The sequence below is a fragment of the Varanus komodoensis genome, unplaced genomic scaffold (assembly GCF_004798865.1).
Source record: "Varanus komodoensis strain SLA01 unplaced genomic scaffold, ASM479886v1 scaffold1, whole genome shotgun sequence".
Classification (NCBI taxonomy): Eukaryota; Metazoa; Chordata; class Lepidosauria; order Squamata; family Varanidae; genus Varanus; species Varanus komodoensis.
This window is the reverse complement of record NW_025335268.1, coordinates 29103025-29125455: the sequence shown is the minus strand read 5'-3', so window position 1 is coordinate 29125455 and position 22431 is coordinate 29103025. Positions and strand designations below refer to the sequence as shown.

Sequence of the window (22431 nt, the reverse complement as noted above, 5' to 3'; positions counted from 1 at the left end):
GTGCCCTCTGCTGAAAATCTAGATAAATCAGAAGTACACATGAGATATATACACAGACACATGTAAAAAAGCCAAAAAGGGAATGGGAGGCAGAGTGATACACAATGAATGATGTAAGCTGCTTTGAGTTCTTTAAAAAAAGAAAAAAAGGCAGGATATAAGTCTAATAAATAACCCCTCCACACCCACACACTTTCTCTATCTCCACATTATTTTCATATTATTAGGGAGTATCCCAGACAGTCCAGAAGCGGTCATTTGGAATCATATTATCATAGAATCATATAATAGCTGGGTTGGAAGGGGCCAAGAAGGCTGTCAAGTCCAACCCCTTGCTGAGGCAGGATACCCGCTACACCATCTCACTCAGATAACTCAATTTGCTTCTTGAATTTCTCTAGTGTGGAAGAGCACACAACTTCCCTTGGCAGCTGGTTCCACTGTGGTGTTGCCCTGACACAGTTAGGAAATTCTTTCCTGTCTCTATCCAGCACCTGGTGTACTGTTAGTTTAAGTTCATTGTTCCATGTCCTACAATCTTGGATGAGAGGAAGTATTTTTCTTCTTCTTTGTGACAGGCTTTGAGCTACCTGTAGAATGCTATCATGTCACCTCATAATCTTCTTTTCTCAAAGTTGAACCGACCTGGTTCTTCCAGCATCTCACCACAGAACTTATTTTCCAGGCCCTGTTTCATATTTGTTGCCCTCCTCTGAACCTTCTCCAGATTATCAGCATCCCTTTTAAAACTGGGTGCCCAAAACTGTATTCCAGGTGAGGTCTAACTAATGTAGAGTAGAGGGGAATTAATACTTCTCTTGTTCTGGAAGTGGTACCTCTCTTTATACATCCCAAAGGAGTGTTTGCCTTTTCTGAGGCTGCATTGCATTCACATTGCTGGATCATATTTAGCTTGTTGTCCGCAACAACTGCAAGATCTTTTTCAGTACTCTTGAGCCAAGTATTCCCCATCTTATATCAATGAAGCTGATTTTTTTTTTTTTTTTTTAGCGCCTTGGTGGAGAACTTGGAAATTGTCCCTGTTGAATTTCATTCTGTCATCTCTGCCCAGCATTCAAAGCTTATCTAGGTCTCTCCAGATTTTCTTTTTGTCTTCCATGGTATTAGCTCTTCCACCCAGTTTAGTATTGTCCACAAATTTAATTTTTGTTCCCTGGATTTCCTCTTCAAGATCATTAATAAACATGTTGAAGAGTACTAGTCCCAGGACTGAGCTCTGTGGTACCTCACTCATAACTTCTCTCCAGGCTAAGAAGCTACTGTTGATTAGCAGGCTCTATAACCTATTTTGAAGCCAGTTGTGGATCCACCTAATATTAGTTCTGTTGATCCCACATTTTGCTAATTTATTTATTAGGATGACATGAGGCACTTTGTTGAAGGCTTTGCTAAAGTCTAGGTAAATAATGTCCACTGTAGCTCCTTTGTCCATGTGGGAGGTAACCCAGGCAAAGAATGAGATTCGATTGGCTTGGCATAACTTGGCAAGAAATCTGTGTTGGCTTCTGTTTATCACTATGTTTTCTTCAAGGTGCATACAGACTGATTTTTGAATTATTTGTTCCAGGAATTTCCCAGGAATTGAAGTTCAACTGCCTGATCTATAGATGGGGACCACATCAGTTCTCCTCCAGTCATCTGGCACTTTCCCTATTCCTGAAGATTTCTCAACTATTACATGTAGTGGTTCAGGGAACTCTTGCGCCAATTCCTTTAATATTCTAGAATAGAGACCATCAGGTCCTGGAGATTAGAGTACATCTAGCTCTTCAAGGTGTTCCCTGACCATTTGGCTGTTGATCTTAGGCTGCCATCCTTCCTTTCCATTTTGCATTGCTTCCTCTGCAGGCAGGTCACATTTTCTTTTGTGGGAGAAGGCTGAGTTGAAGTAGGAGTTGAGCACCTCTGCCTTTTCCTTGTCATCTGTTATCTTTTGGCCATCCTTGATGAGCTGCTGTATGCCTCTCTCTTTTGTCTTTCATTTTGTATGTAGCTGTAGTCAAGGATATATGTTTGGCTACAACAGACATTTACCATCCTCTAAACAGAGATTTCAAGAATGGTGGGTCACTCACTGAGGGAACCTGTGTTGTTACTCCATCTACCAGATCATCTTTTGGTATTGAGTTTTCCTGTTCCCTTTGTCCTTTCCTCCACTTTCTGCTGGAGGAAGTTGTTGGTACACATGTGAGAAATCTCTTGGAGGGGCCATGTTTGGCTGAATGTGTCTTCCAGAAAATATCAGGGAAGCTGAAATAATCCATGATGACCCCATCATGTCTTGTTGCCAAATAGCAACTTGTTTTTCAAAGATTTGGGGAGAAGGAAAATCAAGTGGCTATCAGGGAAAGGAGGGGACGGGAAACTTTCATTCCATGAACTTCTTTAACTTACCTTAAGATTTAAATCATTATATTTATCTTGACACAGTATCAGGTCACATCATCATCATAACCATTTCTCAGCTAGCATGAATTAGGCTCCAGAGCTACTGTGGTTAATACAATTGTCACAGTTTGCTTGCTATCCTATCTCTCACTATTACCATGAGTTTTTTCTATGCATTCCTATCACTGCTACGTAACATACAATCTCATGCATGTGAGGTACTTCAGGTACTTTACCCACTTTAATGTAAAAAAAGGTTTTCCTCTGTGTTACACAATGCCTCTCCCAATCTTACTGGTGTTATGTGACACACTGCATTTCAAAAAATCTAATGGAAACTATGAAAATATGTTAACCTCTACTAAGTTAGCCCTAAAATATATAATGGTTTCCCAGTCACATTTGTAATAGCCATTTGTAAGTCTGTAACATATATTTAAAACTCACATGGCTCAGTATAGATTCAAATTATTCCTTTTAAAAATATGGGTTTAAAAGAACTTAACTATGTCCTATCCCCTTTTGCCAAGGCAGCACTGATTTCTCATGCTGTTAGTATGACATCATTCTCATCATGATATTGTCTCCTTAGTAATGAGAAAAACTGGGAGGAATATTTTTATAAAGAGGAGAGATTAAATAAATGATATATAATTTCAGACTTGTACAAATTCTGTCCCTTAATATTCGAAGCCTAGATGCTATGTAAAGTAAATCCCAAATAAATGGCAAATTCACTGAGATCCACGTTTTATGTAATTCTAAAATTGCTATGACTTAATCATTTGAACATTAAATATTATACTTTAAGTGGGGCCCTGCAACATGATCCCGATGGGACTACACTGTTTACACGTCCCCACTCAAAAATGTAGCAGTAATGCCTACTCTCTGCTCTGTTCTTTAAGCAGTTATTGATCCATAAAAGGACTTTTCCCTTATTCCATGACTGTTTTCTCAGGAGCATTTGAGGATAGACTACAAAATTAGCCCCTTCTATATGCCTGCTTTTATAATGCTTTCAATGAATTTCAATGGACTAAAAGCTAATTCACCTGTAATTTGCTTTGGTCATTTTCCAGTTTTTGGACAAAGAGGTTGAACATAGGGACATACTACATAAAGATCAGCAATTTCACATTTTCATTTCTTAAGAACTCCAGGTCATATACCATGTAGGCCTGATGGTTTATTAAATGTCATTCTGTTGATAAGGCTGAGAACTTCCTTTTTTGCCACCTCTATCTGCCTCAATTTCTCAGATTCACTTCAGTTCAGGCACAGGTATCTGTGCTACATTTCTGTGATGCAGACAGATTAAAATAATTCATTCAGCTTTTTCACAACTTTATCATCCTCTTTTAGTGTCACTTTAACTGTGTTGTTATCCATAGTCCAATTGTCTTTCTAGCTGGTTTCCTGCCTCTGATAGATTTAAGGAATTCTTTATTGTTGGCTTTGATAAGTTGATATATGCCTCAAAATGGTAGCCTTTCCCTTGATCTCTTCTCTGCTGCACCTCTTTTGTGCAAGCTTATGCTCTCTGTTGCTTTCCTCATTGGGCTTCCCTTTTCTGAAGGGAACATCTCTCTAACAGCTGCCTTGACAGCTGGCCTGGCAACCTGTTGGACTTGGTGCCGTCTTTCCTAACCTGTGGAATACATTCTACCTTAGTCGTGCCTTCGAATAACTGCAAAGCATTTTGGATGGATTTAAGCTTTTGGATGTCCCCTTTCAACTTCCTTTTTGCCAGTTCCTTCACTTTATGAAGTCATACGTGACTGTGTTGGATGTCTTCATTCAACTTTATATTTTTATTTCAATTGTTTCAAAACTCTCTTTTCAATTCATCTTCATTCTGTTGTTTTCAGTCCAATGTTCCATCTTATCAAGATCCCTTTGAATCAAGATGCATCTTCCTGACTTGGCTTTTTAAAGTGTTGTTGCAGTTGCTAAGGTTATTTTGCTGTTTTACTATGATTTTAAAGATTTGTTAGAAGTGCTCATTCCAAACAGTGCAATCCTGTACAATGAGCTCAATGGGACTTACTTCTAGATAAATATATAGAGGATACTCAGTATACTTCAATTAGATCAGTAGTTTTGTAACCTTTTACTTTTCAGCTGCCCTGTCCACATGGCCATGTAGTCCTTATATCTCTCTTCCAGACATCTGGCTAGCTTTAATGTACAGTGATTTGTATCAACAGAAGTTTATTTTGCTCTTTGGTGAAAATATATTCCATTGACTACCTGTCACTTTGCATGATTACAAGAAGATGAGAACCTAATCTTGCAAGGATGCTTGGAAAAATACTTATTCACAAAGTATATAGGAGCAGACATTGTTCAGAGAGCTTTTTACAAGATATTAAAATTACTTTCAATTTGCTTTTGGTATCAAGAAGGGTCAGCAAAATCTAAATTATAGATTTAGATAATTTTTATCACAATTTGTCAGTGAAGTTTCTTTTTATGCAGTTGCATCAATGTATACAGTAGAAAGAGGGTGGGGGTGGGGGGTTCCAATCACAGCCAAACTAAACATGACTCTAAATCTATAGTATCCACAGGAAGAACAGCTGTACATTTATTTCTCCTGCACGTTTGTAATGTCTACTAGAATTAATCTGTGCCCTGATATAAAAACGTTCTACATTTCCCTGTTCTGTTCCAAGCCATTATCTACTGATGTGGAGAATGGGTGAGGAAACAGAAAACTTCAAGATGCAATTCCACCAAGGAAAGATTTACACTGTATCAAAGAAAGTGAACTGGGGAGAGTTTCCATGCTGCCTCTGTTGTGTAATGCATTCTGTTTTAGTATATAAAGCCTTCCCGAAGGCTTACCTTTGTTTCATGGGTGTATCAGGCAGTAATTAGCATAGGATGTTACTTATGCATGCTGATATGGACATTTAACTCAAACAAAAAAGGATATGTGGATGCTATGCTAAAGTTTATTCTGTCTCCCATCCCATCCCGCCATCTACCAACATATCAAACCATACACATATTCCCTTTAGATCTCATACTAAGCAAACAATTTCATACAATTGGTAAATAATCAGTTTTCTTCTATTATGTGATAAAGGAGGAGATAACTTAGGAAGACCAGATTTGGACAACACATTGCATCCTCTGGGCAGTCAAAATGGCAGCTGCATGCACAGCAGTTCGTCATGGGTAATTAAGTATGCAATGAAATTCAGTTGAAAGAACACAATTACCAATTAGGGCCTAAAGCAATGTTCCCAGTGCACTGACTATTTTTGGATGTTAAATCAATGATGTACCTGAGTTCTATCTTAAAATATGGATAAATATTATGGATTTTCTCCACTGTTGATTAAAAGGTCCAAGTGACACTTAAAAAAACAAACAAACAAGAATAAATAGTTAATGTCTTTTTCTTTCATTTTCTATTATGTGGAAGATGATATACAATGTTAAAACATCTGGCAGAAAAGAAAACACAGCATTTCACTACAGTTATGAGCCCATTCTCTTCAATCAACATGCAGTCTATTTTGAGAAGAAATCTTGCATGCAAACTGGTTTTGGAAAGTCTCACCAGGGTTTGGCAACAATTCTTGCAAATTGAATGATTTCATTTTCATAAAATTTGCACAGAAAACTGCTTCCTGATGTCTGGTTTCAAGGTAGGATATTGCATACAAAATGTGTGTGTGCTGCTTCACAAGCTACATATCCGTAATATACTGCATTATATATTAATGTGATCCTATCTCCTTTATTGTCATTTTGAAAAGTTGTTCCACCTTAAAGCAAGCTCACCATATGTGACAGCTAGAAAAGTCAGCAAGTTCTTTAAGTAATGGTTCAGGTATGAATTTAGCAGGCATGAAAAAGCTGCCTCAGAGAGAGAGAGAGAGAGAGAGAGAGAGAGAGAGAGAGAGAGAGAGAGAGGTTTTAAAGCCCAAATGTTTTTCCTAAGTTCAGATCAAAATCCAAACTGAAAAGCAAATTTCTCCTCAGCCACTATTCCTTGCCTCAAATCTGTCCCTACCTCAAATCTCCCCTCCTCTTCACTCACTTGCCCAAAAGAAGTGATGGAAACAGAAACAATGGTATACCCAGAGGATGGGAGGGAAGGGAGAAGTCAGTAAATGCACGATTGTTGTAAGCCGCCCCGAGGCTTCGGCGAATGGGGCGGCATAAAAATGTTTTAATAAATAAATAAATAAATAAATTGAGACAAACTTTCTAGATATCTGAAATTAGAACAGTTAATCATAGAACAGGCCACAAGGGTAGTGACTTTGGACTCACAGACATCACTAGGGCCAGACAACCAGGCATATGTCTAAGACTCTATAACCTGGACAACCCTCACCTACCATCACCACACACTGATTTTTTTAAAAAGGAAAATCAACTTTCAGGCAAGATCATGTCCCAACAGCTGGTGTGCATTCTCCTTTTCTCCTCACCATTTTTTTTCTCTTTCCTCTCCCAGTGCCTGCTTCTCTGCTCCTCTGGCTAGACAGTAATACATTCTCCCTCTTTCATTCCTTTTAAGTTTATAAGAAGTCAGGTAAAACACAGAGGAATGCCAGAAAAAGAAGTGCCATGGCCTGGTGGTAAGAGGAGGAAAGCAAGCTCTGTGGCAGAGGAAAAAAGAGTGAAGACAGATAACACATCTGGCAGGGCAAGAAAAAAAGAGGAAAAAATACTGGTGGAGAAAGGAGAGTAAGAATGCAGTGAGTGGAGTGCTCAGCAGCTGTGAATAAGCCTTCTGGCCAGGGCTCCCCTCAACCCTGACAGTGTCTATATGTGAAGGACTAGAAGCAAGAGTTGGTGATTGCACAAGCCTTTTTTTTTTTTAAGTAGAAAAATGGTACTAAGAAATGATAAGGTAGAATAGAATCTCTCTGCTCTTCACTTGCAATGTACACACAGTAATTACAAAGAATTCAAAAATTGTTGCTAATGGGAGCGAGAAGGAAAAAAGTAAATATTCTGTATTGTTAAATCTGCTGGTTTTCCTTATGGCTATATTGCTACTGAAGGCAAGAGATTCACCACATACCCAGAATTTCTTGGTATGAATATGTTTCAAATACTTCAAATGGCCTAAACTATTCATTATCTTGTCCTTGGTTTTGTTGCAGTTAAAATTTTTCAGGTCAAAAATTTGCAACTGTATTGCAACTGTTGCAAAAGTTTGCAACTGTATTGTCAAAGGGAAATACTTTGTGTTAACTGTTATAATCATTTGTTTTACTAAGTAGTTATTCCTGAAAGAAGCCTTAATTAATTACTATACAATTTACTCTTTAGATCGTATTTCCTTTAATAAATTTCAAGACATAAATTTTTCCAAGAGATGTTATCCAGTAAAAGTATAAGTGTGTATCATATTGTAGTTATACTTCCAATTTCTTGGCATGCGAAAAGCTTCTCAGAAAAACTGCAATGTTTAAAAGTTGTCAAGATATCAGCTGGGTTCACATGATACAACCACCCATCATGGGTAACTAGCCATGATGTTTTGACATGTTGTCTGAACCCAGACAGCTTCCTGGAGGATGACTTATTTTTTGGCAGTAAGTTACCCTGTCAGCCTATAGGCTTGCACAAGGCTTAATCAATTCATGATAGGTCATCATGTCATCCAAACCCAGGAGAAAAAAATTTAAGACGTGTTGAGAAGACTGGATATGAGCTACTTTACAGGAATGACAAAACTGCTTGCCAAACTTTGGGATCTCACCTGTACTGCTTCCAGTGACAGCCCCTCTGCTGATGCCAAGCAATACTATGAACATCACCTTTTAACCTCTCCCTCTGCCCTGCAGTTCCAAAATTGCATTCAGAACATTTTGTCATCTTCATCTTTTGTCAATCCTTCAAAGGTCTGCAAGAATGCACTTGTGGCAGTTCAGGATGTCTTGATATATTCCAGCTATTAGGGGGAGCAGCACAGTGGAACAGGTAACAGAGTTGAGTTGAGGCAGCTTGGGACCACAATATCTTAGGGAATGCCTCACTCCTTATACTCCTGTCCATTGCTTAAGATAATCAACTGATCATCTCCTACAAGTCCCTCTTCCCAAGGAGGTTAACAGGGAGGCTGTAAGGAGGAGGACCTTTTCGGTGGTGGCATATCAATTATGGAATGCATTATGCTTTGAGATTTGCTAGGTGCCTACCCTGTTGAGTTTCAAGTGCCTAACAAAAACTTGTCTTTTTCAGTGCACCTATGGCACTACTTAAGGATGCAGGTGGCGCAGTGGTTTAAACTGCTGTGCTGCTGGGCTGGTTGATCAAAAGGTCGCTGGTTCAAATCTGCACCACGGGGTGAGTTCCCTTGGCTCCATCCTAGCTCCTGCCAACCTTGCAGTTCGAAAGCATGCAAATGCAAGTAGGTAAAAAGGTACCACTTCGGTGGAAAGGTAACAGTGTTCCGTGTACTTCGTGTTTAGTCATGCCAGCCACATGACCACGGAGACCGTCTGCGGACAAATGCTGGCTCCCTCGGCTAGGAAACGGAAATGAGCACCGCTCCCTAGAGTCAGGCATGACTGGACTTTAATGTCAAGGGGAAACCTTTAACCTTAATGGTACTACTTAGACCCTTCAGACCGATTGCACTGGATTTAATATATTATTTATGGTTTTATTTTTATTTAACTATGTATATTGTGATTTTACTTGTTTTATTTTATTATGGTATTTTAATTGTATTATTTTATCTAATATTATTTCATATGTATTTTCATTGTAATGGCTGCCCAGAAAGCATGATGCTAATGGGTAGCTTTCAAACGAATTAAATACATACTTACATACAGGCAAATTTGTATACAGTTCCTAGGTGCCAATTGAAAAGTGCAGGTAAGTGTTATTTTGCAATACCTTTGAACAGCTGAAACGTACCAATAAATTAACCAGGTAAGACTACACATACACTATACCTGTATACGTCTGTGTATCTGTGAAAGTCTAACCACCACCACCACAATTGCCCAATTTTCTGAGTTTGGAAAAAAAAATACATAAATATGACCTCATCTACTCATTTTTGAGGCTCTGGTGGTGGGGAATGGAAATAAATGAAAGGGAGTAGTGATCAGAGCAAGAATAGGGAGGCAAGACAGGTTTTATAGTGAAGGGTACTGGAGGACTGAGGGGGAGGGGAAGGAGAACATGTTGAGGACAGTTGTGTGAACAACCCATGATACATAGCTTCTTCCAGAGTGGCTGATGTGATCAGTATTCATAAACTATTTTAGTGTAATGAACCAGAACATCCTGATCTAGATACATATTAGATACTTTGGGTTAATCTTTATACCTCAAAACATGTTTTGGCCTATTTTTCTAATACTTGGGGGACTTTTCAAATAATTTCACTTTTGCCATTGCCTTCCCACTTTTTTTCTGTAATAAATATTGCTACTTCCTTTAGTGCCATCCCTTTCTATCACACACACACACACCAGTGGAGCACCAGTCCTTCATTTTTATCGTGCCAGTTTCTAAAAACTATCTAATCATAAAATCCCCAATAGAGACTTTGACTGTGTACTTAAAATCTACAGAATTTAGAATAATGAGACCATATGTAGGCCTCTGTTCTTAAACCTGAGAGTCTACCTTGGAGTTCTACTGATGAACTATGGCAATGACAATGTGAGGGGCAAGATGGCTGTCTTTTAATAAAGAAGTTTGTGGTCTTTCACATAATGGAAAATATGCAGCAATCACAGGAGGGATAACCTAAGCACGATTTAATGCCAATGCAAATGCAAGCCAAAACTCCATAAATAAGTTTTAAAAAAGCAAAGCAAAGATTTTCCCTATCACTTCAAAGTACAGCCTACTTGTGGAAAATTACATGCTACTGATGATTAAGTGAACAGGTGGCAGTGAACCAGTATCAGAGAAGAACACTGTTTTCATATATGTCATTCTATATAATTGAGTTTTCCAGATGTTGTCACCAGGGAAAGCAGAGTTTTCCTAGTAGCTTGTAAAAATTCAATAACTCATATTTTTAGACCCATCCCAAACTATTTACAGCCAATTCTAAATAACTTTGGATGATTTCAGTTCTAAAAATTTCACTGTCTAGGAGACTTATATGTGCATTTCCCTATTGGCCACTGGCAGGTACCTTCACGTAGCAGGTCATCAAAAATCAATATAAAACATCCTCTGGCTGCAGTTTAACTAACTGAAAAAGTGGATTTCCAAAGTTCCATTAGCCAACCCTCCTCCCACATCTAATTGTTAAATTCAAATGTATTTTTCCTTGTGAAAAATATTACGCTGCCTACTTAGCTATCTTCTAATCTGTCAGACTATAAGTATATATAGTATAGTTTGTTTGTTTTTTTAAGGGATGCAGATGGTGCGGTGCTGTAAACCACTGAGCGACTAGGCCTGTTATTGAAAGATCAGCAGCTCAAATCCACACGACAGGGTGAGCATCTGTTGCTTTGTCCTGGCTTCTGCCAACCTAGCAGTTTGAAAGCATGCAAGTGCAAGTAGATAAATATGTACCACTTCAGTGGGAAGGTAACAGCGTTCCGTGTGCTTTGCCATCCAGTCATGCCAGGCACATGACCACGGAAACTGTCTGCAGACAAATGCTGGCTCCTTTGGCTAAGAAATGGAGATGAGCACCACCCCCTAGAGTCAGACATGACTGGACTTAAACTCATGGGGAAACCTTTACCTTAACCTTTAGTTAATCTGTCAGACTGTAAGTATATGTACTATAGTTTTTAAGGGAAATAATTGGTACTGTACGTTATGATCCACACATGTAATTTTCAACTTGCAGACATAAATATTTGAATGACAGAGATACTGGGATCTTTTGCAGAGCATGGTGCACATATGGTAGATTATGCAGTGCACCAGGACAAAGTGGGGAAACTCTGACAAAGATTTATCTCTGTGCAGACAAAGGCTAATATAGGTGATGATCTAGGACTGATGGAGGACTAAGTGTTGACCGTAGTTATTAAAAACAGATGATGGAATGGGGACTAATAAAGCTAAGCATCACCTTGTTCCCTGACTAACCCAAGAAAAATAGCAAACACATATAAAAAAATAAGGGGATTAAGAAAAGGATACAAGGGAAATAACCAGACAAATATTGGAACAGGATTCCAAGAAAGTCCTAGTGCAACAACCCCAGCTCTTAGCTTGGGTTTAGGAAGAATAAACCACTGATCATAATATCAACAAACCTAAACAGTTCTTCACAGTCACACCATTGCTTACACTCATTGCTAATTGATAAACAAACCACCCATGATTCCACTACTGCAGTCATATTCATAGTGTGGACATCGCTTGGGTAGGCTAGGCAGTTACTGAAGTTCCAACTGTGATTTGGTAGCACCAATGGAATGGGACATTTCCGGGATACAGCAAAGACTAGTCACAGGAGATTAAGTTGGGTCTAAGTATACAAGTTAACAGTAACAAAATAAAAAAGCCCCGGGCCTTCAAACGTAGGTTCAACCCTAGAGGGAAACAGTACTCTTAGGGAATGGGCAGTGTGCTAGATGAAACCTAGGAGTAGCTTAAGAAACAACGTAACCAGGTCACAATAAAGAGCCCGGGCAGACCTTCTCGAAGAATGATCCCAAATGTGGACTTGACCTAGAAGCTGTTTATTTTATTTAATCACTTATTCATTCCACTTATGAAATACCCTCCAGCCAAAGCTCTCATGACACTGTACATAAACATCAAACAAAACCCAGTAAAATCAATAAAATTCAGTTAAATTAAGTTAAATTTAAGAGGAACGGCACAAATATAATTTGTAATAATGGAGACCAAAACCATTCAGGAAACAAATGAAAAAAATCTAAAAAGAAAATAATCATGGTTTAAAATGTGAATATACCATGAAATAAATAGCAAAATAAAAGCCTGGAAGAATAAAAATATATTTTCTGGGCACTGAAAAGCCAAAGGGTAAGTGGTAGTGGAGTGGCTTAATGATGCTTGAAATGTTGGCCAGAAATGGTTGGCACTCCAGCAGCTGGAGTCCAGCCTCTGCCAGATGGCATGATCTCCCATTGCTCACCCCTAGCTCCTAGTCTACCTAGCAGTTCAAAAGCATGTAATACATAAATAGGTACCACCTCGGTGGGAAGGTAACAGTGCTTTGTGGCATCATACTGGCCACATGACTGTGGGAATCGTCTTCAGACAGTGCTGGCTCATGGCCTTACAAATGGAGATGAGCACCGTACCCTATTAGCCGCTGGTAAGCAGAGTGAAATCCACAGGGACTCCTTTTACTGAAAAGCCCCTAATGTGACAGCATTCCACAACTGGAGCCACTCACTATAATTCAGTGGGAGTGGGGCCAGTAATAACCATCTTAGAGCAAAAGATGGAATACACAGGAACAGAAGCACTTATGAACTGGATGATCCTATGCAAAGGGAGGGAGCCAGTTTTGCCTATTTTCCCTCCTCCTTCACACCCCTATACCATCAAGTATCTGCTTTAAAGTGTTGGGGGACCCTCTAGACTAGTGTATAAAGTGGTGATGTGGATGAAGTATAAAGGAAAATAGGGTGAAAATCCATTTCCCCAAGTTCCCAACATTTACCCTTTAAATAACTTCTATTTTACACTCATGCAAAGGAGGAAAGCAAGATTACTAGGATATATACTAGCAATACTAGTATACATGATAGCAAACTAGTAAAATTAATATTATATACTAGTGGATTTTCCAATGCCACTGAATACAATAGGACAGTATTTTGGAATTTTTCAAAGCGTATGTACATGAACTCACACACAAACTTTAAAAAAAATATATCTCAAGTTATAGAAACATGAATTCTAGCACTTCAGCTACCTAACCCCTGACCAAGTAATTTAAATTCAGTTTAGGAGCATTAATGCACATAACTAAAGCAAACACAACTGAGATTCAATAATATTAATAGAAAATGGTATCGTATAAGGAAATAAAATAGAGAAAGTACAGTAGCTAACTAATATTATAATCAGAAATTAAAAGTTTATAAATGAGAAGAGAGAAGTACCTGAGGAGATGAAGGGTTAAAAGCCACATTAATTACAGATTCTGTGTGTCCTGTCAATTTATAGGAGTAGGTGCTTGAATGCTTCTCATATATGTAAGCCTGAAAGACAATATGCATTTAAAGATGTCAAAAGCATGTGATGAAACTAGAACTTCTGGGGGAAAATATCAAGCCAGTTACTGAGCTACTTTGGCTAAGATCTTTAAAAAATCCCTTTAGTTCAATAAAGGGGAGAGACAGTCCTTTGCAAGGAGAAGGGGACATTCATGGTGTAGTTACTGCTGCTTTCTATGGCACACTGGTTCCCTGTGGCCATGGTGGAAGCTAGGGTGCATCTTTGCTCTTTTTCACTGTCACTGCCCTTGTTTTTCCATTTTCCCCTGATACCAGTGGATGTGCAGCTGATTTGGGGTGGGGGTCAGGAGACCAGGAAAGCTTACAAGCCTGTGGACCTTTGGTTTCCACTGGGACTCCTCCTGGAATGCCCCATTCCAGAACCCACTGCCAGTACAATAGTGACAGATGCAGGCCTTTTCATCTCCATAACACAGAGACCTCCAGTGCTTTTCCAGTTGCAGAGAGAGAGATTGTCCTGTTGACATCCTTCTAGAGACCAATGGATTATACCCTTAAGTAGTAACCGTATTTAACATAATTTAACACAAGATAATTTTAAAAATGAACACTTTCCACCACGTGTTAGTTACAATATTTTACAGCACATATATATATATATTAATCATAATGCTGGTAATATTTCAACTCCAGAAATACTGATTTGGTTTTTCATATGTAATTTTTACAACTGATATTCAGGTATTTGAAAATGATTCAAATAACCAAGAAAAATATATAAAATATATAATCAAATGGTACTTTTTAACAGCTGCACATAGATGGTGCTCAACCCCATCCTTTCTTCCTGATTGTAATGAGCAAATGGCATCACACCATAATACCTGGCGATCAGGATCACAACACTCTGAAGGGGGTAGTTATGATACAATGGTGCAATTGCTTTGTGGAAGGGAGTGGGAAAACTATAGAAGGCTTGGTTATTTTCATGACAGACAAAGAAATTTAGGGAATTACAAGTACCTGTGACAATTCTGTAAAAGTGTTGTTTTTTTTTAATATCTCTGTTCCCTCCATTTCAAAGATGGTCAAGGTAGCTTTAAGAGCAAACACAGTACCTATTCAGGTATCCCAAATATATTAAAATGATAAAAGGTTTTTTTAAATTCCTAAAACCCTTACATCCTGAGAAACAACACAAGAATGTGTATTTTATATAAGGTACTGAAACAGTGGTCTTATGCATTCTTTTTCAATACAGCATCATCATAAAGGTGGAGTTTCCAACACACATGGGGTTGCCCTGACGAATGTTCAGAAGCTACAGCTTGTACAAAATGAAGCAGCCAGATTAACAACTAGGACAGGATGGTCCAAGAATGTATCAAGAATAAGACCAATTCTGCACCAAACATTATTTCCAAGCTTTTTCATAATTTGGAAATTTATGGTGTTTTACTGTAATGCCTGTTTTATGCACAGTTGTCAACCGAATAGAAAACTTCAGCTATTGGGTGGTATAAAAATGAAATTAAAGGTAAGGGTAAGGTAACGGTAGGAGTGTGCACTTGGTGGGAAGCATTCTTCATTAGTGGTACTACTAATATTGCTGCACACTATTAGAAGAGTATATTTACCCATTATTATTTATCGGAAATTCCTATATTTACTTTTCAGCAAGGCAGCTTTATCAACACAAGCCACTGTTGAGAAAGCCCTTCAAAGGCCTTCTGAACTGGGAAAAATTTCACCCGCATGGCATTATGAAAACCACCTTCTGCCTTAGCTGCCTCCAGTAGCTGGAGAGGATATGAGGCTCCAGTTCCTCCTGGCTGCCCTTCAGTGGTGGTAGCCTTTTACTTTCTTATTGCTCCACTGGCTACCAGCTTCCCTTCATTGGTTTCACTGCATTTCAGTTCCCATTTAAATGTCTTTAATGTTGTTCCAAAACTATTACTAATAAGAAAATATCAAATGTTATTTTTTTCTTTAAAATTCTACATGAATAACAGTAACCATGAAAAAAACCGTTGATTATGTGAATTTAGCTGTAGAACTTAAACATTTCTTTCTTTGTAAAATTATAAAGGAACAAAAGGAGCTATGAAGGTAATGGTTATATGGTAAAAATGCATGTGTGTAAAAGTCTGGTTCATTGAGCCAAAATAAAGTATTCTTTTCTCACATAAACCTATGCCTAATAATAAAAATTACCAATGCAGGAGTGATTGATATTTCCTTTCCATTTTTGCTTCACTTCAATTAAACATAAAAGAGCTTTACCTGTATTATTCACATCCACATTTACTTCCTGTGTTCACTACCACACACCTACTTCTGTTTCAGTTTTATTGGAAATGTAGAGATTGCTCTCAGCACATTCAAAGGGTGATTTGCTAATGTAATTGTATCTGAGCTACAAAAGACATGCAACAGCAAATGTTCTTTCTATGGACCCCCACTTTTTTTTTTTTTTTTTAAGAACAAAAAATATACAGCTGTGCTGGGCTGGGGAGGGCAGTTATAATGTTACATATGCTCAAGATGGGTCAACTTATACTTCCTGTTCTATTTTGACTTTCTATAACTGCAAAGAGAAGCAGTAGATAGGAGTGTACAAGGATATAGTGAGAACAACTGGGCATGTTAATCTCTAAATATGAGAAAGAGCTTGTCTTGCAGTACCTTTTTATGTGCAGGAAAAACTATGCATTTTTGGAAGGCATTTTGCTCTTTCTTGCTTCCATTGAAATATCTTAAATATATCATTTCTGCATCAACCTCCAGATAACACTGTTCTTTAGAAGAAATTCAGTGGAAACCCGTGGTGGAATTTGGTTTAATAGTTCCATGGGCCTAGCAACATAATGCTGCATTAAACATTCTGGATCTCTTTACCTTAGTTAGTAGGGCATAGAAATAAATGCCTCCACCCCCACCGACATCTGTGGCATCAATTCCATCAGTATATGGCTAAAGCTTATACTGACTCCAGTCCCAAATACACCACAGAAGACCTGTCTTTTCAAGCACTGCTTGCTGCCAGATTCCTGTGTACATGTGATTTCAAGTGGAAAAGTGGAGGGTAGGGAAAGCAGCAGATAGAAGAGGCTGCCAATGACACAGTAACAGGCTAAGCAAAGATCTACTATTCTCACTGTAACCATTCTCTTCTACTTGAATTTCCCTTTTAAAGATGTTTGAAGGTAATCAGTAGTTGAAGGCATGATTCTACTTATCATACATAGTTTTGTCCACTTAAATCAATCTAAAAATACAAATTTATTTTCATGCAGAATGCTAATAGAAGTATACGCTCATATCCCAGTTCTTAAAGTTCACATCAAACATGTGTGTTTCATGCTAGGTTATTACTGTGACATTTCCTACACAGCTGTATTCTTCATGATGTTAAAGACCCTCATTTATTTGGGCAATATATTAATAGCTTGTATGTCACAGGCAACCTCTTCATCTGGTTTTGGTGAAAGAAGGTCATCCAAAATGTTCTAATCCATTCATTGACATTTTTGTAAATTATGGAATCAGGCACCATACTTTAAAAAGTCCCTAGTGTTCTTAAGAACAAGTGAGATAGAACATTGGTAAATACCATGTTAATTGGTTGGAAGTAGCTCCTCCATATTTTAAAAAAATATAGAACAGTAGCATGAACAGGAGTGATGCCAAGCTATTTTTAGGAAGCAGTAGATCACTGGCCTATTTTTACAAGTAAAGAACTGGAGGATGGGCACCTACAATACTTGTTTGCAACAACATAGCACAGTGATCTGTTTGTACCAAGAAGAGGAATATGTTTTCAATTTTATTTTTAGGTCATGCTGCCAACACGTATTCTTCCCTGTCAAATATTTGTGTACTGCGGAAGGCGGTTTAAGATTAATATCACTAATTTTATTGGCTCTCTTGGTTTCTCATTCTTTACAAATTCCTTTAAAACCAGTGAAAGTACTATGCTATGTAAATGGAATTACAGATGCCTCAAAGATTAATCCTTGTGACAGACTTATGGGTAAGAGGAACCTTATATAACAAGTTTGTTTCTAGAATCCAGTATTTAAAGTCAAGAATAATATCACTGATGGCCAGCAAAGTTGGTAGAGAGATCAGAGGGAGACGCTCTCCACAGTATCTCATACACTTTTTCCATGTCCTGGGGGTAGCCAGTCTTTGCAGTAAAAACAACAAAGTTTTGTAACATTTTAAATATGAACAAATTTGAGCCATGGTCCTTGAAAGTTTATGCCAAAATAAATGTAACAAGACTCCTTGTTAGTTTTCCCATTGTCCATGAGAAAATCCATGTTAGATGGGCAGGGAGCTATCTCTAGTTAATCTGGACAGGCAAACAGTAGTTACAAGATGCAACGCTCAGAAGAATAGATGCAAATTAGCAGGGAGAACAGGACTCTCCCATTCTGTGTTGTGGGGTAAGCAGCGGGGGATAGGGACAGCAGATGGGATCTCCAGTATAGCTCCACCTACGCAGACAGCTCATTGATTTCTCTCGGTTTGCTTTGATGGTGGCCAGATTCTGGACCTGCCCATATAGCTCTATGGGTGATTTCGAAGTATCTGCACTTCCATGATTTTCTGCTATTCCTCAGTCACTCAGACAATATGATTTTCTAGCCCTGTGTCGTGAGCACACATTCTGGAAAGATTCCCAGGCATGCACGAAAAGCTGATCATTTTGGCTGGACTGACAGCTCAGATTCTGAGAATGTAATGTACGAGGGGGAGTTGGCCTATCCCGGCAGGGCTGACAGCTCAGGCTCTGATAACAAGATGGTTGCTGAATCGAACTCAGTTCCAGCTGTAGTCCAAGGCCCTGGGTATCTGCCTGTGCCTGCTAGGGAAGAGATTAGTTCAAGGACAGCTGGGGATCCCAGTCAACCCACTCGTGGGAACAAAGAAGAGCAACAACATCCTGAAGGGGGAGGGAATTCAGAGATGGGGGTCTATCAGATGGAGAACTCCAGCCTCCTGAGCAGGTGGACCTGATAGTCCATTGTCACAGTCACAGGATGGCCCAACTGGGGTCCCAGAGGAAAGAACGCAGGCATACACATTTCCACAGTGCTCCTCCCTCCAGAGACAGGCACAGATGGACTCATAAGCAAAACTTTGAGTCAAGGGGGCCAGAGAGGGGTCAACATTTTGCTTTGTATATGCTCAGAGACAAGTCAAATAAAGGTGTTTGACAAGAAGATGGAAGTCCTGTTGGTGGGAGGTGTGGGTCTCCAGGTAGGTGATTTTGACCCAGTTCTGGACGGGGTAGCACTCCCTCTAAAGGACAGGGTCCACAGCTTGGGAGTACTCCTTGACCCAGAGCTGTCACTGGAGTTCCAGGTGGCGGCAGTGGCAAGGAGTTCTTTCCTACAACTTCGGTTGATCCATCAGCTGCATCCTTTCCTGGATGAGCACTCCCTAGCAACAGTGATACATGCTCTGGTAACTTCCTGGATTACTGCAACACGCTCTATGTGGGGCTGCCCTTGAAAATGGTCTGGACACAGCAACTGGTACAGAATAGAGCTGCCAGGCTGCTGACAGGGACCGGCTGTTACTCTCACATAACACCGGTCCTCTACTAGCTCCACTGGCTTCCAGTTGAAGTCTGGGCCCAATTCAAGGTGCCTATAAAGCCCTAAATGGCTTGGGACCAGGATACCTGAAGGAACGTCTCCTTTCTTATATGCCCTCATGCCCCTTAAGATCTATGGAGAAGCCCTACTCCAGGAACCCTCTCTGAGAGAGGTAAAAAGGTCATCAACTCAGAGTAGGGCCTTCTCTGCTGTGGTGCCCAGACTCTGGAATGTATTTCCCAGAGAGGTATGCCTAGCGCCAAGTTTATACTCTTTTCGGTGCCAGGCCAAAACCTTTTTATTTAAACAGTATTTTAAAATTTAATAGTTTTTAAGCTTAGTCGCTCTGTTTGTTTTGTGATTTATTGTTTTCTTCTGTTTTATCATTTATTGCAATTGTTGTTTTAATTGTCTTTGCAAATATTGTAAGACACTCTGAGATCTTGTATAATAGGACAGCATACAAAAGCTTTTAATTAATAAATAAATAAAAATAAGAAGGGCTGGTGAGTCTGTTACTGCTGGGCAGGACTACTCAGCTCACAACACCCTGCAAGATCTGCCAAATAATTTTCCATCAATGTTTCATGCATAGTATACTTTCAGTTTCCTATAACTCACACGCTTTGTTTGGGGTGCAGACAAGACAGATTTGCAAAGCACCTTACAGTTAAATTACAAGCTTCAAATGCATTAAGAGGCTGGATGCTAATTGGTGGTACAGCAATGGGCTGGTGGACCTGGGGCCAAAGAAATGTAAATGAGATTAAAAGTTTGTATTTATGTGACTGTATTTTGCCAGAAATAAACCACTGTTACATACGCATTTATCTTCAGATCCACAGGCAATATACTGTCCGCAAGGAGAAACAGCAATTCCACAAGGGTGACAGCGGTTACTGTGTCCTTCAAAACGACGCTCACACCTTCAGAGAAAGTTTAAATTAAAATTTTAATGAACACAGTACTTCTAAGTTTCATAATTTCAAGGAGGCACACAACCTTTTTGCATCCATCTTTCCCCATGAACAGAACCTAAATACAAAATAAATATTATCCTATAGTCATGGTAGGTTGTCATCTGAAGTGGTGTGCTTTCAGCAGAGTGGCTTAGTTTTATAGGAACAGGCCATTTTGAAAACCCATGAAGTGAGAAGAATGATCTTAGTATGGTTTCTGGAATCAACTACAAATCCATTCAACAGGAGTGCAAAAAAGTCTGTGCCACTTGCTTTTTGAGTTTTCACCAGTGACTGCTCTTCCACTGATGCTGAAATGTCCTTTGAAAAGACTATCACTTGCTCCCTGGCTTATTGTTAAACAACAAAGTCTCAAAAATTCACAATTGGGGTCACAATTGCTTTATTATTTGACTGTACGTTTTAGCAGTGCGGTTTTTAGCATATCCCTATCTGATATGAATAGTGACAAGACAAGGTTGCCTATTAGCTAATCTGTACACAGTGGCAAACCAGGGGAGATACAGCAGTAAGAGAAAGGAGGGACTGGGTCATGTGAGTCAGAAGCACAGAAAATGTGTGTATGTGTGTGTGGGGGGGGACACTATCACCCCCTTGGCTATGTGATCCTTTCAGCTAATGTTGAACTAACACTTTTCAGTGTGCTCCACCTTATCAACACTTTCCTGATTCTCCAGCTACTCCCAAAAGGAAAGGTATTAACTTATTCCACTTTTCAGAGTTTCTTTTTTGAGCAGTTACTGCTTAAATTACTGCAGTTCCCCGACAGTAATTTTAATTGCAAAAATTTAATGCAATTTAATTTGCACTTAATTTAAATGCAAATTTAATTGTTGAGAAGTTAAATGGAGAAGAAATGCATACAGTTGCATTAACTACCCCATAAATGCAGGTGCACAAGCTTTCTCTCCATTTACTTCCTAGAGTGTAACCTAGCACTAGCACTTCCTAGCACTTAAACTTAAACTGGAGGAAAAAAATGATCTGCTGTAAGATATGAGTGAAATTAATACAGCGATCTATTGAAAAAATGCTGCTTTTCTGTATGGTCACCCAAGTCTGTTTCATCCAGACCAGTGGAAGGACATACCTGCTATGGTTACAGGAGGGAAGAACCAGTCCATCTAAACTTCTATGTGAAGCTTAGTGCACATTCTCTATAACCTTACAGTAGGAGCCATTTTATCTCCCATGATTTTCAGCTATACATTTTAATTTTAAAAAGCATTTGAAACATGCTTCTTAACTGAGAGAATGAGATAACCCATAAGGTTCTCCTTTTAATGATTAAAAATTGCTCATCTGCATTTAACATGCTGCTAATATTCAGTGAAGGAAAAGATTACAGTAAATGTGTGCTGAACTTTCATAGATTCACTTCTCTGATACATCACTGCTCACATTAAAACCTTCACTCTCTGCAAGATGGAGAGTAGAGCTAAGGGAATCTATGCTTGAGGAGATAGCACTGCTCTACCACTCTTCTGGGGGGAAAAAGTTGCCCATTCTTGAGGCTGGGAAGATATGGAAGAACTGCTGGGAAAATACAGGGGAAAAAATGTATGGTAATATTATGTGAATGCCCCATAAAAGGTTTGTGAACAAAATACAGGAATTTCATAATGAAAGCCTAATGCACAGCATATAACTAGTGAAGAGCTCTACAACCTTACGAGGAACACAATTCTGCATTTATCCTGAAAAACTTTAATGTACATATATAGTATTTCTTCCAAAAGACACTTTATAATTGCTCAGTGTAGCAAAAGGGGTCCATCCCTCTTACAACCCTTTGCATTTATTCATTTCTATATTGCCTCCACAGCTGATGCTCCAACCACATAAAACAATAGCTATGTCAATTGTCCATTTCCAACAAAGGTAGATTTTCCCCTTATTCTACAGTGGTCTCTTTTGTTGACTGTTCCTTCAATATATTTTCCAATGCATTATTCAGTTTCCTAATCAATGGAGATGAATATTAAGTCTTACTGAAACAGCAGTTCCACAATATCCTCATCAGGGAAATTTGAACATATGACTTAGAAGATGCTAGCATTTCTTTCAATTATTGTGTTCTGTTATGATTTACATAATTTCCTGCTCCCAAGAAAGATTATAAAAATACACTGTTGATAAATAATAAAATAGATTGTTAAATAAATGTTTGCTAAATAATTAAACACATCAAACATAAAACTAAAAGGCATAATCTTTTAGCAACAAGTTTTGAGAGTATAGGCTCGAGTGAATATATTTTTAGTTCTTACCTAGAATTCAACAATGTGGGGACCACCT

General features: G+C 38.8%; 1 protein-coding gene across 1 annotated transcript in view; it reads right to left on the bottom strand.

Annotated features, from left to right (window-relative positions):
• Positions 1 to 22431, bottom strand: part of WDR27 (WD repeat domain 27) — a 196784-nt gene that overhangs the window by 123181 nt on the left and 51172 nt on the right. The window contains exons 22-23 of the mRNA XM_044422939.1: positions 19977 to 20079; positions 13470 to 13568 (exon numbers count right to left, since the gene is read on the bottom strand). Coding sequence (XP_044278874.1) covers positions 13470 to 13568; positions 19977 to 20079 — 202 coding nt within the window. The remainder of the gene's footprint in view (positions 1 to 13469; positions 13569 to 19976; positions 20080 to 22431) is intronic.